Here is an 18,476-nt window from a genome sequence, read left to right as displayed (position 1 = left end):
TGTCTTGCTATACACATTACTCTCTAAGGTAGTCCACCACTACTCTCTGCTCGGTTTTTTGTTTCCTCTGAAACATATTATTTATAGTTCTTTATAAAACGCTTATTCAATCTAAGATAGTCATACATCTCTTTTAATCAATGCTATATTTCATCTAATTTCTTATACATTTATTTCAATAATAAAAATATCCCACCAAATATTTATGTTATCCTTTGTTTTTCTTTTAAAATGTAGCACTAGCTCTATCAGAGATGAATACCAATTTTAATATAATGGTACCGGTAATCAAATCTGAGAAAATTTCTTTAAAAGAAATATTGGAGAAATTCAACAGCAAACAAAGTAATTCAGTTGCTATATATCTGTCTAAAATATTAATGAATTAAATAAGTTATCCAGGTGGTTAAAATAAACTAAGTTTGAATAAATTTTAAATAAGCTATTTGACTATACCTATATACACTTGGTCTACCATAGGGAGAAATCAACACATTTGTATAAAAAAGTTGATATACTGGCTGGCTTTCCTAAATGCATCTGAATACCAATCTAGATTTTAGATATCTGCAAGTTCAGTGTCCAAGAACTGAAAAAGAAACATGAAATATAAAACAATTCATGACATACATGTAACTTTTGACCTGCAGACATTTTGAATCTCATGTAAATCAATCAACTTGATAACTTTGTTTCACATCCAACCTAATTCTGTATGAAAAATTTGTAAAATCATTCAATTCTTCAAAAGTAATTTTCTGGAAGTTTAAAATTCAAAACAAATCACATTGAAGCAATTAATAATAACTACCAATAAATAATAATACCTTCAAATACTCACTTTTAAACTTTCAAAAATATTTCATGTCCCCAAAAAGTTGAAGGAAAAAATATAGGTCTTTGTCCATGTAAAGTTCAAATAAAAACTGATTTGGAGCCAAAATCTAACCTGTTGATCACATGATCAAACAGGTAATAAAATCTATACACTAAAATCTACTCACTTCACACTAGAGTAACTGGCTGTGTAGAAAAGTATTTTAACCTGACAAATGTGTTTCAAAAAATTGTGCAACAGAATTTTGCTCATATCTTTCAGAATTGCCCTGAAGGGAAAGTTTTAATCTATGAACAGTAAAACCTAAAACATGATACGCTAAGAACCAGCATTAGGATGTAAGTAAACCTTGCATGATCTTGGCCAAAACATTTCAATTATCAAGTGCATTACAACTGATATTTGGGTTAGCTTAGTTGAAAACATAAATACAAACACTTTAAAAGTTTCAAAATTAAGTACATGTATAAGTCTACCTTTGCATGATTGTGAGGTCCTAATAAATACAAGAGTTTGATCTTTGAGTAGGTTGGATGAGGTGCTTCTTGGGGTTCCTCTGTTTCTTTTTCCATAGGGTTACATTTAAGTGCCTACTATGTAATGCTATTTGTTGGTTTTCTGAATGTCACAGTATGTGGCCTATCCATACCCATTATCTTTTCTTGATTAAATGTCAGCTCTTTTCCATAATAGGTCTTCATTTCTTATTTTGTCAAACAATCTGATGTTCATGATTCTCTTTAGGCAGTAGTTAATATACCTTTGGAGTCTTGAAAACATTGTTTAAGTTGTTTTCTATCTTTCTGCTCCATACACGAGTACACATTTTGCATTTGAGTTGAATATTTTCAATATTGTGCATCTTGACAATAAAAAGTAAGTTTAATTCCAACCAATCAATGGAATCACAAGCTACCATCTGGAAACTTCTTCTTTTTTAAACCTGACTTTCTATAGTCTCTATTCATGGAATATATAATTTGGGGGATTTGCCAAAGTCTGAGTAAAAGCCAAAAGAAAGTTAGGGCAATATCACCCTCAGAAATTTGGTGGTGATTTTACAATTTTTTATTATTTTAAAAGATGTTAAAAGTGGTACCTAACACTACAGGGAGATAACTCTGTAAAAATCAACTAGATATTGTTAAGGAAATATTTAGCTTCTCATGATAAAAATAAGTGTTTGTCAAATTGCAATATATCTAATGAAAATATTCCTAGAAAGTTTGTGGTTCAAGGTAATATTTTTATATTTTTGTCAAAGGGTCAATTAGTAAATGTTTTGTCAAAATTTATGAAAATCAAAGGAGCCAAATTTATTTTTGCCAAGGTGTTAGGTACCAACACTAGTGCATTTTTGTTGTGTCATATAACTCTTACTTAAAGCCTTTTGCTAGTGACTGGTATAAAGACCATGTTCACAGTTGGTGTTTTTTTTAACTTGTATAAGCATTAAGTTGGTTGTCCAGGTCTAAGTTATGGTACAAAATATCTTATTGATTCAGCAGTTTCAAAGGAGAGGATTATTTAAAGTAGGCAAACTAGATGAACAAAACATAAAAAAGGTCTTTAAAGGTCAATAACTCATTAAGGGGTCAATTGACAATTACGGTCATGTAAGCTTATTTGTATATTCAAGATAATAAAAGAAATCCTAACCAAGTAATGTGTTGTTCGGTTCATCTGAAAATATCAGACTGCCAGTGCTGATGAATCTTGATCTGACAAAAATTGAACACCTGTCAGATTAGATTTGCTCTAAATGCTTTACTTTTTGAGATATATGACAAAAACTGCATTTGACCTATTTGTTCGAAGCCATGATGGCCATGTTTATTGATGGATAAAAAATTCAGAGATATTTAACATACTAGATACCAAAAGGAACATTCAGTTTAAGTTTGAAGGTATTTGGACCAGTAGTTTTAGAGGAGAAGATTCTTTAAATAGCTTAAGACTACGACAGATCCCAAGTGATGGTATACATGGTATAAGACTGGTGAGCTGAAAAGGGGCATCAATGCCATGCCTGTCTACTTTTCTGATATAACATTTAAAATTTAAAAATTAAAATTTCTAAATCATAATATAATAGGTAATTTTAATAGGCTGCATAAAATATGATGTGAAGGTACAGTAATTAAAAAATTCAAATTATATGAAATTTTTCATTGCATTTGATTGTTATACATGTACAGTATCAAACTTCATCTAGACTATGAGAACATCTTATAAAATACAATATAAATAAGTCATGTTATGTTTTTTGTCTCTTTTGATCAGGAGGAGATAATTCATCTTCTTCTTCATCTTCATCATCGTCATCATCATTTTCCTCATCATCTTTAATAGTATCTGCAGACTTTCCACCTATCAAAAAATTGTATGTTAAAGAAACTATATGGCAAATTCTGAAATATAATAATATAAACTATATACTCAAAAGAATAATTGTAGATATAGTTAAGCATACTTATGTAAATGCTGTATTATCAGTTACAGCCAACTCTTTTTTGGTTAGCAATTTTTGATAAATTTTAGTAAAATCACGTCTTAATTAAATTGCGAAAATTGAAACCTGCATAAATTTATCAGTTCATTTTAATTGTTAAGCGGCATACACCTAAATACGTATGCATTACGAAATTCTAAGATGAGGGTTCAGTAGAAGCAGAGACATATACTAAAATTGTATTACCTTGTAGCAGGTTATTTTGCGGCTGTAAAATTTCGCGATTAAAAATTTACACACTGCAAAATTACCCACTATAGGGTATATGTCTCTGGTAGAAGCCATTAGCTTATTTAAGGACCTGAAGATACAGGTATGAAGGTACTACATATAACTCCATTTTCATACATGTAGTTCAGATGTGAGTTTGATACTTAATGAATCCAATTCATTTGTGAGTCCAGATATCAGATTAAAAATTTAATATAACAGAGATCTTCATTAAAAATGGCTTTCTACAGTTTTCAAAAAAAGAATACCTAATTTGGAAAGCTTTGATTTTTCTTCTTCTACAAGAGTTGTCAACTCAGTGTTTAGTTTTTGTTGTAAGATAACAGATGATTTATGTATTTCAGTGAGAGAGACATATCCTTCGTTATTGAGGCAGCTGTAAGAAAAATCCTTCTTTCCCCCTGTCTTTAAATGAAGTGTAGCTGTTATTGTTGTCATTCCGAAACTGTGACCATGTGCATTTGTTTATTATTTATGTTGCAGTCTGTAAAACCATTTACCATTGGATAAGCTGACAGATGACCAATCAAACAGCTCGATACAATCTTTCTTAAAAATGGCTGCGCCCAGTTAAAAATTCGACTTCACAGAATACAGAATGATTTCATCTGATTGATGAATTGAGAATATTTAGAAAAACGAGAGATAATGAATGGTATGGCATACTAGTATTCTCTTTAAGAACAAATACTGTATGATTTATGTGTAACATAAAACCTATCAAGCTTTTTAAAGTAAACTGAGTTTGATTCATGAATCATAGTGCTAACATAGACCCAACATACCCTAATAGTCAAAATAATTATGACATCTTGAAAGGCTTTTATATTTTTTTTTCACATGAAAGCAAAAATTTAAAATAGCCTTCCAAGACGTCATAATTATATGGACAGTGCTAAACAGCTAAAGGCTCATGGGCTTTGTGTCTTTGCCTTTGGATAGAAATTTAACACAACTCAACTTCGAAACAAATAGGACTACCCCAATTGGACCCAAATCCTACTGAAAAATATGTCAACTCGGCTGTCCATGAAGACAACCTTGCCAGTGGCGGATCTAGGGGGGTTCCAGGGGTTGGAACCCCCCTTTTTTTTGGCCGATCAATGCATTTGAATGGGAGCATATAGTTGGAACCCCCCCCTTTTACTCTGGGATGGGAAACCCCCCCCCTTTTTTAAATGGCTGGATCTGCACCTGCTTGCATTTAGCGTAATGTTTCTGATTTTGGTTCTGTTCTGTATTCTGTAGGTGTTGCTGTTAACACTGGATTGTCTCCCTTGTACATGTAAATATTAAGGTTCGCACAAACAATTTTACCCTGCTAAACAACTAACATTTAGTTATATATATACTTATGTTTTATCTGAACAAAACATTTACTATAACCAAAAAAAAATATATATAAATTCAGCAATTATTAACAAGAATTTATTTTTTTTTGAATCAAAACAGTATGACTCGCAAATAAAATCACAAATAAAGTCACCCAACCATCACATAGCTGTCATTTTTGTTGAGCTTGCAACTTTTGTTGCAGAAAGCTTGACATATCGATAGTGATCTGGCGGTGGGAGCAAAAGCTACAGGGGAGGCGTTAGCTAACTCCTTCAAAGCTTTATATTTAAGAAAGTAAGACCTGGATGCTTCATACTTTGTATATAGATGCCTCATGTTACGAGCTTTCCGTCTGTCACATGTCCAATGACCTTGACCTCATTTTAATGGTTTAATGACTACTTGAAAAAAAGGGGTGAATTTTTGTAATGTTAAATTCTCTCTTATTATGAGTGATTGGATAACTATATTTGGTATTTGGGTACCTTGCAAGGTCCTCATGCCCGTCAGACAGTTTTCACTTGACCTTGACCTCATTTCATGGATCAGTGAACAAGGTTAAGATTTGGTGGTCAAGTCCATATCTCAGATACTATAAGCAATAGGTCTAGTATATTCGGTGTATGGAAGGACTGTAAGGTGTACATGTCCAACTGTCAGGTGTCATCTGACCTTGACCTCATTTTCATGGTCTGTATCTGTATCTGTATAGTACTGGAAATGAACTCAAAATACTGAGTAAAACTTATCCAGGGAATGTGTGTGCGCCACTGATGTCTAGTCGCGCGATATAACTGCCTTAAAACTTTCCACAGTTTTACAGTTCACGGCAGCATTTGGTAGTAAGTTCCAATCAATGATAGTTTGTGGAAAAAAAGAATGTTTGTAAATGTCAGTATTTGCTGATAAAAGTTTTATTTGTTTGACGTTAGAAGTTCTGGATGGTCTAGTATTAAATTCTATGTGATGTTCAGTGGGGATGGCTACCAGGTCGTTCACTATTTTATACAGTAGTACCAGTCGTTGTTCTCGTCTTCGTTCCACAAGAGGTTTCCAACCAAGGTCTTTCATCATGGAAGTGACACTACTGGTACGTCTATAGTCTTTGAAAACAAATCTAGCTGCTCTTCTTTGTATGTTCTCTATGCGATTTATGTCTTTTTGTAGGTATGGGTCCCATACAGTGCCTGAGTAATCTAAGACTGATCGAACTAGCGAGATGTAGGCAGTTTCCTCAAAATGTTTGTTGCAGTGTTTAAGGTTCCGTCTGATGAATCCAAGTGTAGAATTGGCTTTGTTGCAGAATTTGTTTATCTGTGATGACCATTTCAAATTATCGCTAATAATTACACCTAAGTATGGATTTTCATTGACCTGCTCTAATATGTGGTTACTTAGTGTATAACTGTATGTGAGCGGGGACCTGCTACGGTGAATTGACATGACATAGCATTTACTGGCATTAAAACGCATACCCCATTCCTTTGCCCAGTTGTCAAGTGAATCTAGATCTTTCTGTATTTGGAGTTGGTCCTGTGGTGTCTCGATAGTATTATACAGGAGGCAGTCGTCGGCAAACAGACGTACTTGTGATTTTACACATAGCGGCAAGTCATTAATATGACATAGAAAAAGAAGGGGACCGAGGACAGTTCCTTGGGGCACCCCTGAGTCGACGGAACAAGATGAAGAAAATTCTCCTTCGACGATAACTCGCTGTTGGCGTTGCATTAGGAATGATTCAATCCATGCATTTGTATTACCATCAATTCCATAGTTCTTTAATTTGTGTAGTAGTTTGGAAAGATTTCTGCAGTTCGGTGTTCGTTTGCTAACCAAGATTCGCACCCTATGATGACATCAGGTTTTATGTATTCGACGCTTTCATTTAGTTCTGTTCGTTTATTTCTGATGCTTTGACAGTTTATCATAAGGATTCTGAGGTTTTGTTGTTTATGTTCTAGGCCACTGATTGATTTTGATTTTGAGGCTCTTGATGGTGATTCTTCAGTTGTGCTACTAAGTATTCTTGGTTTTGGACTACTAAATACTGATGGACTGAATGAAGAGTCAATTGATGGTATTGTTGTCATAGAGTCTGTGGACAGTAATGATGATACTGAGCTGAGTATGCTAAATTGATTTGATGTTTCTAGTTCATAAGAATGGTATGTGAAGCTCCCCACATTTTGGGTACTACATTTACAGCATATCCAAGACACATTAATATTTTGTATGTTACGTAGTTTAGAGGCACTAAGTTCCAGACAGTCTGAGTGGTACCAAATGCTACACTCATCACAACATATTGCATGTTTGTGTTCCCAAGTAACTGGCACTTCACAGTATCCACATGGATATATGGATGGGCCTGGGTTCAATTGGACATCTCCCGCAAGTAGGATACATATAAGTGTAAAGTTTGTCCACGCAGAAGACGGTGATTTAGGTAACATTTCAATACCATGGTTTAAATTGGAGTTTTGTTTGAGGACATAGCTGATCATAAGTGTTGAACATTGTGTTCGTAAGGAATATCTCACAAATGGATAGGAATGTTGAGAGTTCAATTCATTAATTTTGAAGACTGATAAACATATAGTGGTTATAGTTAAGTTTTTGTGTTTTGGTCTGTTTTTCTCATACTATATTCAATAGGTCTACTATATTTGGTGTTTGAAATGATTGTAAGGTGTACATGTCTAGCTGACAGGTGTCATCTGACCTTGACATCATTTTCATTGTTCAGTGGTTTTAAGTTTTTGAGTTTTGGTCTATGTTATCTAATTCTTTATGCATGAGGTCAACTATATTTGGTGTATGGAAATATTTTATGATCTACATTGTATTTGTCTGTTATGCAGGTTTTATTTGACCTTGACCATGGTTTTTTGCTAATTAAGTGTGAAGTATTTGTGTGTTGGTCTGTTTTTTTCTTAATTCATAAGCAATTGGTCAGCTATATTTGTTGTATGGAGGAATTGTTAGCTGTTAATGTCTGCCTGGCATGGTTCATCTGACCTTGACCTCATTTTCATGGTTCTATTGATCAATGTTTTGTTTTCTTGGTAAATGTTTAGTTTATGTGACAGTTTTTATAATGCTTTATATTTAGGACTATCACCATAATATCAATGATTAGTAAAGAAGGCTAGACAATTCAGCGTGTGCACTCTTGTTCATTTAGGTATATGATAAAGTTCATTTATAGAAAAATATAGAGAAATCCGATCCTATATTAGAAAAAAAATGATTTATACCCACATTAATTTCTGACATGCCAAGAAACAAATATCTCTGCAGTCAGGGTTTCATAAAAGGTTTTAGCATACAGCTCCCTATGAAGTGTCAATGGTCAATATGATATACAGATTAGGCACTAGGATTTCATTGTTTATGAAAACTGCACATAGAAACAACATCTGCAGACTTAATATTCATGTGGTATTGACACTTCAAAAGCAGATGACTACAATATAAGTTGAGCTTGAATTCCCAAGTATAAGTACTTGCTAATTACATTTTAAAGTAGCCTCGGCAAGTGGAAGGTTAAGACACACTGAACTATATGTAGTTGAAATATAATTTGTTGTACAGTGAATACTATTTTAGGTTTATGAATATGAGTGCTTACTAATTGTTTGTTCTAATCAAATGTTTTCAGTGAATACATCATAATTTTTAATATTATATAATACATTGTAATGCAATTTAATGATCAGTAATTATTTTTAATATGTCATGGATTTTTTTTTTTTCTTCAGTGTTTTGTAGAATGCCTAAGAGGAAGAAAAGGCAGAATGTGCCGTATCACAGGAAAAGACGTGGAACTGGAAAATTACGAAAAGACAAAGTTGAAACTGAAATAATTCAGACAGACCATACACATGATAAAGATCTTTTGCAGTCTGAAATAGGAGAACTTATAAATATATGCAACAATGTCAATTCAGTCGCATTTGATCATGTGCATTCAGTCGCCTTGGATCATTCATATTTGGCAGACAACCAGATAGTTGCCGATCTTTATTTGGATGAAGAAACAGAAGAATTTATTCATGAATATATTGAACTTGGATACCAAGAAGAGTATGTAACAACTTCAATTGAATACATACCAGAAGACCCTTATGACACATTAAAAAAGACAGTTTGTACTATTGTAACTTCACCATATATATGTAATTCTGCAGGGGATAATTTACAAATTATCGAACTTTATCCATCAACTTAAAATGTATGGGTAAAGTCTACTATAATGATCAGCAGAGATTTTACAGCTAAGGTATATGTTCACAACATTGAATTAAGCAGTGAACATGATCTATGGTTAGGATTACCGAGTGTTTATGACGATATAACTAGCATAGAGAGACTATTGTCAAAGTTAAAGACTTATACTGTTTGTTGTGGGAACTATGAGCAAGAGTAACTAGATACAAGTATTACTCCCATGGGGAGCACCATAGAGGAAGAAGCAGATGTTGAGAGTTGTCAAGGTTTTAAAGAACATGATTTTGGTGCTATAAAAGGAACTCTTACTTACATGTACTCTTCAACAGTTCGCAGTGTCAGTTGTTTGTTGCTAGTGCAAGGAAACAGATATATCCGATGCTCGTCATGTTCTCGACTTTGACGCATTCTTTGGGCACGAAAAGGAAGACTTGAAAAGAAAAAAAAAGCTAAGTGATGGTGAAACTCCAAATTACTTATCGCTCAACTATAAGCATTGCTTCATGTCAAGAGAGGAGCTCATTGGTAAAATTTCACAGCAAAGAAATATTATCTCCAGTTTGCAAAAAGATCTCAAAAACTCAAAGGATGTTTCAATGTAAGTTATAAAACCATGATGTGGTGGTTTTATTTTGTTAAACAGAGGTTACAATACTGACTGAATAGTTTTTTTTTAATTATGCAATAATTTACTTATATAATATAAAATCTCTGAAAATCTCTTTAGAAATGTTCTGACATAGTATTAGTATTATGGACTTCTGTGCAGTCTGATCCTTATAATATCTTAATCCTTTTTTATCCTTTTCTTAATCAGAATATAGCTTCAGCTTTGAATTCTTCAGGGGATTTATTATACACCCCACCCCACCCCCATCATCTCTAAAAGAGGGATGTGTACTGTTTTAATCTAGGCTTACAGTAGGTCTGAACAAGACTGGCAAATATGACCGTTTCCAGACTCTTAGTTGGGAATAATTTGTAATCAGACCTATTATGAACATTCATGTAGCATGCTATAACTTGTGATGCAATTTCATACCCATTGCTCTTTAGCTTCCTGTTTAAAGAATATTAAAAATGGTGGGTACTAGTGAATAATAGTTTAGTAAGCAATCGATTCTACTTGTTTGTATTAAAATGACAGTAAATTATTTTTATTTTCTAGGTGAACAAATGAATTTAAAGTATCTTGTGCAGATGGTACAAATACAATGGACTCTTAACATGTGATAACTATGGCTTCAGTTATTGTACAGTCTTACAAAGAAAACAACCATCTAACGTAACTGGAGCACAAAGAATTCCTGGTATTCAAAGACAGAAACTTAAGCTATGTAGTCAGTAACACACTACATGTAGAAAGAAATATTTTATATCAGCCAATTAGAATTCATGTGATATACAAAGAAATGTATTTTGAACTTCGTGTAAGTGTTGAGGATAGAGATATAATAATTGGGACAGTTACCAAGGCAGTTGGAAAAATATCTGGTAAGATAATCAGTTTAATTGCCAGGGGAAAAACAATATTATAGCACAATATTGAAACCTTATTTTCTCTCAATAAGAGAGCTTTTCATTGACATAATTTGAAAAAGAATTTTTATCCCTTAGCACCTTGTTGGATGGTAGAGTATACAAATTCTTTTTAAAAAATCCGATTTGTTATACAGTTTACTGCTTTTCTTTAGAAAAAATAATTGTCCTTGCCATGTAAATTCATGTATTTCATTACAAAGGCATCATTATTATTTGTGGGATGGTAATTTTATAACAGGTGAGCCATTAATTTAAACAATTTCAAATTTTCTGTAGGGCTGTATATAAAAAATAAGATGTGGTATGATTGCCAATGAGACAACTATAGGTCACCGTACGGCCTTCAGACTTTTTGAAAACTGTGAAATCAAATATCCATAAAAAATGTTTTTTTTTCTCAAATTACAATAATTGGTACCCACAAAAATAAGTGAATCCACTGTAGTCTAATGAGAAAATAAACCAGATTGCCTTCCCATAGCAGCCAAGGGAACAGTTTCAACTAAAATTAAATCGAGGGAAAACTATCTTTACTACAGATAAATATGTTCACTTCATCACTTGCACTTTATACCTAAATGTATTGCAGTCTTTTTTTATTTGTCGGGGTATGAACTCTAATTAATCTATTTTGAATATAATGGTGTTAAACAATAACAACAATTTGTCTTCCCTTCCTCAAAACATTTTTATGCTAAAAAATAATAATTTTACATAATCTTGTCTTTCAGATACTTCAACCGGAGCCATAATTTCAAGTACATACCATAATGCCATTGGGAGTGTATCATTAGAAATGAACAATAGTATTCCTATTAATATTTCTCCGAGTATATAATTTGTATATGTGACAAACAAATTATTTGACCATGACCTCAATTTCACGGTTCATTGCACAGTTTTAAGTTTTTGTGTTTTGGTCTATTTTTCTTAAACTATATGTAATAGGTCAACTATATTTGTTGTATGGAAGCATTGTTAGCTGAACATATCTGCCTTGGATGGTTCATCTGACCTTGACCTCATTTTCATGGTTCATTATTTAGCTATCTTGGTTAATGTTAAGTTTATGTGACAGTTGTAATAATTTTTTATGCTTAGGCTTATCAACATAATATCAATGATTAGTAAAGAAGGTGAGACATTTCAGTGTGTGAACTCTTGTTATTAAAGGTCAATTTTGGTACTTTTTCCATAATTTGGATTTTTTTTGGTATAATTAACCTTGGCCACCATCTACGATCCAAAAAGTTTTTATATTGATAAAATCTATATCAAAATTGGAATATTTTGGTTACAACACATTTTGGATCGTAGGTGGCGGCCAAGGTGTTTCTTAAGCTTTTAGATCTGAAAAAATGCATAAAATCATCATATTTTGACAATATGTCCAACACGGGGTTACTTTGGAGAATATTATGTACTTTTATGAAAAGAACTGATATATTTAGCATATAGACTTTTGAAATATACCCATTTATGAACCAAATTGAAACATTTTTGGTGTTTTATGATAAAGTTGATGTTTTAGGCCATTTTGTGCCATAAGTTAACCTTGTCCTTTCTATCTGTACTAAGTAAGGATATCAAAGGGAAAACAAAAAATCATAAGTCTAAAATGGGCAGATAGGCCATGGCCAAAATTTAAATATAAAAAAAGACACTTCTTAAGTAACCCCAAAAAGGAAATTTTGCATTCATGAACTTCCTTATATGTAGAAATGACAAAAAGTTAATTACTAGCAAGTTGTAAGAATACTCCAAAAACAAGTAGTTTGTTGTTTCCCGACATTAACTTGGGTGTAAGTGTATGAATCTCTCTGAAATTGTTCAATATTGCTCAAAGGAAGGCTGGGATTGAGTTTTGGGGTAAACACTTCAAGAAAATAGGGGGTTCAAAAAGTTTGGGGGATTTTTTTAAGGAGTCATACTTTTTTTTCTTTTTTGAATTTTCAAATATTGGAAAAGTTTCAAGTGCAGAGTATTGTGCAAAAATAAGAAATCTTCAATTTCACAGTATTTAAGTTGGTCTACATTTTGGTCAAATGGGTTCAGAATTAAACATTGTTCAATATCACCAAAAATTGAATTATTTTGCAACTGTATGATATACTGAATCTTATTGTGCATTTAGATTTTTTATTTTTGTACCTGTTTTTAAATTAGTCCATATCAAGGTTTGAAGGGTAGAAAATTAATCAATTGAAACTAGTTTTTACATGCTGAATGTAACCATCATTGTAAGATTTTTTATATCAGACCATTCTAGGTAAATAAAATTTTATGTTGTTTTACCATGTTTATCCTGTTTCAGAAACCTATATTTTGTCAAAAAAAAATTCACAATCCAAATTCAACCATTATCAAGCTAGAATAATGTCCAAACTTGTACGAACTGTTCAATAGATTTTTTACTCAAGCCTGCAACTTTTGTAGAAGAAAGCTGAACATTAGGGATAGTGATCCGGCAGCGGTAACATTAGCTAACTTATTTTAGAAGGTGGAAGACATGGATGCTTCATACTTTGTATATAGATGCTTTATGTAAGGAAGTTTTCATCTGTCACATGGCCATTGTCCTTGAACTCATTTGCATGGTTCAGTGACTACTTAAAAAAATGTTATGACTTTTTGTAATGGTTATTGTCAAGCCTGCAGCTTTATAGCAGAAAGCTGAACATAGGAATAGTGATCCAGCGGTGCCGACATTAGCTAACTTCTCAAAAGCTTTATATTTTAGAAGGTGGAAGACCTGGATGCTTTATAGTTAGTATATATATTTTGAAGTTTTTATCTGTCACATGCCCATTGTCCTTGACCCCATTTTCATGGTTCAGAGACAACTTGAAAAAAAAGTTAAGATGTTTTGTAATGTTAATTTCTCTTATTATGAGTAATATGATATCTATATTTGGTGTGTGCATACCTTGCAGGATCCTCATACCAGTGAGACAGTTTTAACTTGACCTCGACCTCACTTCATGGATCAGTGAACAAGGTTAAGTTTTGGTGGTCAAATCCAAATCTCAGATACTATAGGCAATAGGTCTATTATATTTGGTGTATGGAAGGATTGTAAGGTGTAGCAGGTGTCATCTGACCTTGACCTTATTTTCATGGTTCAGTGGTCCAAGTTAATTTTTTCAGTTTTGGGATTTTTATGCCCCACTCTAGCTGAGGGTGCAATTAAGTTTTACCCTTGTCTGTCTGTATATACAAACTGCTTATTATCACTAACACAGATCTTATTTGAATTGTGGTGGCGTCACATTTACTGTTGTTGAGTTATGGCCCTTTACAAATGAAAAAAAAAACCTGAAGTTGTAGTTTCCGTTCTCTAACTTTAGTTGGCCTCAACTAAATGTTATTAAACTTATACACAATGGTTATGAATATAAAACACAGATCAAGTTTGAATTTTGATCACTTCAAATGATCTAGAGTTATGTTCTCTTACAGATGGAAAATATAAAAAAAAAGATGATGTGGTATGATTGCCATTGAGACAACTCTCCACAAGAGACCAAAATTACACAAATACTTAAAATAACTACAGGTCACCGTACAGCCTTTGACAATGAGCAAAGCCCATACTGCATAGTCAGCTATATTAAAGGCCCCTAAATGACAATGTAAATCAATTCAAACAAGAAAACTAACAGCCTTATTTTATTTATGTACAAACAATCATAGAAAAACAAATATGTAACACACAAACAAACGACAACCATAGAATTAAAGGCTCCTGACCTATAGGAATCTAATATCTGTTCTAAAAATATCAATCTGTTCTAAAAATATCAATGATGGAATTGTTAAAATTGATTTTTAAAATTTTAGTTATCTTCCTAAATTTCCATATAAACTGTAATTGAATCAATTACAATTATGGACAGCAGAAGATAAGATCAATGTTAACAAGAGTACAAACACTGAAATGTCTCTCCTTCTTTACTAATCATTGATATTATGTTGATAGTCCTAAGAATAAAGCTTTATTACAACTGTCACATAAACTAAACATTAACCAAGATAGCTAAACAAAGACCAATGATCCATGAAAATGAGGTCAAGGTCAGATGAACCATGCCAGGCAGACATGTACAGCTAACAATGCTTCCATACAACACATATAGAGTGACCTATTACTTACAGTTTAAGAAAAACAGACCAAAACACAAAAACTAATTAACACTGTGCAGTGAACCGTGAAATTGAGGTCATGGTCAAATTAAACCTGACATATAGATTATAAAATATTTCCATACACCAAATATAGTTGACCTTTGGCATATAATATAAGATAAAAGGCCAAATCTCAAAAACTTAACTTTGACCACTGAACCATGAAAATGAGGTAAAAGTCAGATAACATCTGCCCCTAGACATGTACACCTTACAATCATTCCATACAACAAATATAATAGGCCTATTGTATAAAGTATGAGAAAAACAGACCAAAACACAAAAACTTAACTATAACCACTGAACCATGAAAATGAGGTCAAGGTCAGATGACACCTGCCAGTTGGACATGTACACCTTACAGTCCTTCCATACACCGAATATACTAGCCCTATTGCTTATAGTTTCTGCAATATGGACTTGACCATCAAAACTTAACCTTGTTCACTGATCCATGAAATGAGGTCGAGGTCAAGTGAAAACTGTCTGTCATGAAAATGATGACAAAATTCGGCAATTCATTTCGAAGATGAGAATTATTAAAGTATTCAAATGTCTATAAAGACATTCAAAATGCCCATGTTTAAGTTTAAATTTTTACATCGATTTTTTAAATTTTCGGGTAAAAATAAGATTTTTAATATAACCAAGGATTTGTATAGTTAACTATACAAATCCTTGAATAACAAACATTCTAAAAAAAAGTTCTCGCGTTTTTGCCTTTTTAAAGACCGTTTTTTAAAGTCAAATGGTTTGATGAGAAAATAACACTGTAAAAATTAGACCAAACGGACAATTACTTACTTTGGTACAGTTTACATATCCAATTCCAATTTCATTATATATGAATACCTTACCTTGTCTCGTTTCCTTTGATTACTAGCCTGATGATGTATAAAGTATGACACAATCAATGTATGTTCTATGGTAGTATCACTGTATCTTCAATCAGTAACATAGTTAGATATACGGCTCCCAGGTGGGGTAAATTTATTTTAACTGACCAGGGTTATCTTATTAGATCATATTCCATTAAAACCGATTTTAAGTGGGCTATTCGCAATTTTCGACTTCTCCGTTTTCTTTTTTGCAAGTCTACCATTTGAACGTATCAAAGAGCAGTGTTGTAGAGTTTTCTAAGCTTTCTGCAAAACGTTGATTTATTGTTCTTTTTATTGTTCTTTTATGACATAGTTCATGATTTTACATTATTCTTAGATTGGTCCACAGTTAGGGAGGGACTCGGTTAGCAGATGAAAATTGTGTTAATCAATGTTTTTTTTAAAACTTTTGTCGAACCTTCAACTTTGGTCGAAAAAGTAAGACATAGATATCCTACTTTCGTCGTCGTTGGTGGCGTCCACAAATATTCTCTAGATGTGGTTAAAGTTTTTGAAATTTAAATAGCTTTCTTAAACTCCTCTGGATTTCTACCAAACGAAGACAGAAGCTTGTTTGTGATCATAAGACAGTATCTTGAAAATAAAATCCTGTTTATCTTATTTTACTCCCAAATGGACTTAGTTTTTCTAACAGTTTACATTACATTCCATCTGTGGTTATTTTTTTAGAATTTAAATTACAGTATTAAAATATAGTGGGTTTCTACCAATCTTGGACAAACGCTTGTTTTAATATGATCAGAAGATGGTATAACCAGATTTTTTTTTTTCATTATACGGATATGGATATTACACTGCACATTGCTAGAAAACAAAGAAATATTGATGTCATCGTCATATATACGTTGATAAAGTAATACAAATAGACGGGAAATACGTCTAAAAAACATTTAAAAACATTGATTGATCAAATTTTAATCTTCTAACCGAGACCGTGACTTGTCCATTGATGTTTCAGACCGTTTTTATATTTCATTTTCCTATGAGCCATGTAGAAATGGAAAACATTATATATATACATGTGTTTGTTGTTTTTCATTTGTATCCATTCAATATATGTGTTTAGCGGCCAGTTGAAGGACGCCTCCGGGTGCTGGAATTTCTCGCTACAGTGACCTTCTGCTGTTTCTATGGTCGGGTTGTTGACTCTTTGACACAGTCCCCATTTACATTCTCAATTTTAATCTCGCATGAAAAACACATCCTGATACATCCGAAGTTTCTAATAATTTTGTATTTTTCATGGATTATCTTTTGTACTGTCTTGTTTCATTTGGTTCGTTCAAACTTCAATTTCTTTTGTCTTATATATAAATTTTGTGAAGTTTATTTTAGTGTTCTTTAAGATATCCGAATTCCTTGCTCAAAATTTTGGTGGACCTTTCCTACGGCACCAATTATTAAATAAAAAATGAATTTCATTCAGGAAATTCATGACCTACACATCAATGTGTCGCTTAGAACACGGCGATATACCAAAAGATTCATTATTTAGTGGAGTACATATACATGTACACGATTTTGTTTATTACTAAGATTGTCCATGGCTAGTATTGTTGGCTTTTGGTATCATATGAACATAATATGTGCAAAGTTTTCCGTGTACTGCAATGTATTTGTTATAGGTTAAATTTCTGGCTCGATGTACAAATAAAATTTGCCATTCATTTTTATTTCTCTGAGGTTGAAATCACCAAGACAACTGATTTAGATAAAGAAAGATGTGGTATGAGTGCCAATGAGACAAATCTCCATCCAAATAACAATTTATAAAAGAAAACCATTATAGGTCAAGGTAGGGCATTCAGCATGGAGCCTTGGCTCATATCGAACATGCAGCAAGCTATAAAGGGCCCCAAAAATTAGTAATGTAAAACCATTCAAACGGGAAAACCAACGGTCTAATCTATATAAATACGAGAAAGGAAAACACGTATGCGAACTACATAAACAAACGTCAACTACTGTACATCAGATTTCTGACTTAGGACAGGTGTAAACATTTGCAACGGGCTTACACGTTATAATGGTATCAAACTTTCTCCATTTTTTGAAACAATAGTATAACACCACAACATAGAAAAACACACCATAAAATATGATCAATTGGAAGGCGTACTCAATACAAAGAAACGCCAATGTACGAATAAGTTTGTCTATTGACAACATATTACTTTTCTTTTAAAGGACGTGTTTTTCTAGAAACAATCGGTATTCTTATGGGACCTTATTGTGCTCCTTTTCTCGTCGACTTGATAATTTATACACAATTAAGATGCGGAATTCATAAATGCAGAAGCTTCTCATGAAGAATAACAAAACGGCAATGATTTTCACTTACCTTCACATTACGCTATATAGATGATATATCCTCTCACAAACTTGATAAATCAAAGTTTGCTGACTTTCCGCAACCAGCGCCTGCACATGCATCGAGTATACATCTCTCAGCTAATACAGTATTTTGATATGGTTATATTTATAAATTAACTGTTTACAAAATTTTGAATTTTTGAAATACTAAGGCTATTCTACCTCAGGCATAAATTACCTTAGCTAGGTTTGGTAAAACTTTTAGGACTTTTGGTCCTCAATGCTCTTCAACTTATTACTTTTTTTGGCCCTTTTTTTCTTTCTTATTTTTATTGTTGTTTTTAACTTTTATGGATTAGAGTGTCACGGATGAGCTTTTTGTAGA

The 18,476-nt window shown here is 32.7% G+C and overlaps 1 protein-coding gene and 1 long non-coding RNA gene across 3 annotated transcripts; one reads left to right on the top strand and one right to left on the bottom strand.

The window, feature by feature from the left end:
* The first annotated feature begins 1,035 nt into the window (after positions 1-1,035).
* LOC134711643 (uncharacterized) lies at positions 1,036-10,637 on the top strand. 2 transcript variants are annotated; one of them, XR_010106207.1, is made up of 4 exons: positions 1,036-1,176; positions 4,065-4,236; positions 8,681-9,747; positions 10,318-10,637. It is a non-coding gene; the product is annotated as an uncharacterized LOC134711643 (long non-coding RNA). The 2 variants fall into 2 exon arrangements; XR_010106208.1 differs by lacking the exon at positions 4,065-4,236.
* Positions 2,922-4,072, bottom strand: LOC134711641 (pescadillo homolog). Its single transcript, XM_063572391.1, has 2 exons — positions 3,830-4,072; positions 2,922-3,208 (listed from the first exon to the last, which is right to left on the bottom strand). The coding sequence occupies exons 1-2, from the start codon at positions 4,017-4,019 to the stop codon at positions 3,096-3,098; spliced, it is 303 nt and encodes a 100-aa protein (XP_063428461.1). The 5' UTR covers positions 4,020-4,072; the 3' UTR covers positions 2,922-3,095.
* Positions 10,638-18,476: the final 7,839 nt, after the last annotated feature.

This window comes from Mytilus trossulus, chromosome 3 (genome assembly GCF_036588685.1).
Source record: "Mytilus trossulus isolate FHL-02 chromosome 3, PNRI_Mtr1.1.1.hap1, whole genome shotgun sequence".
NCBI classification, from domain to species: Eukaryota; Metazoa; Mollusca; class Bivalvia; order Mytilida; family Mytilidae; genus Mytilus; species Mytilus trossulus.
This window is presented reverse-complemented; position numbering and strand designations above follow the sequence as displayed.

Coding starts and splice junctions, on each gene's coding strand:
- LOC134711641 (XM_063572391.1), bottom strand. CDS start 4,019: ATGACAACAATAACAGCTACACTTCATTTAAAGACAGGGGGAAAGAAG. Junction 3,209..3,829: donor ATCAAAGCTTTCCAAATTAG/GTATTCTTTTTT, acceptor ATTTTTTGATAG/GTGGAAAGTCTGCAGATACT.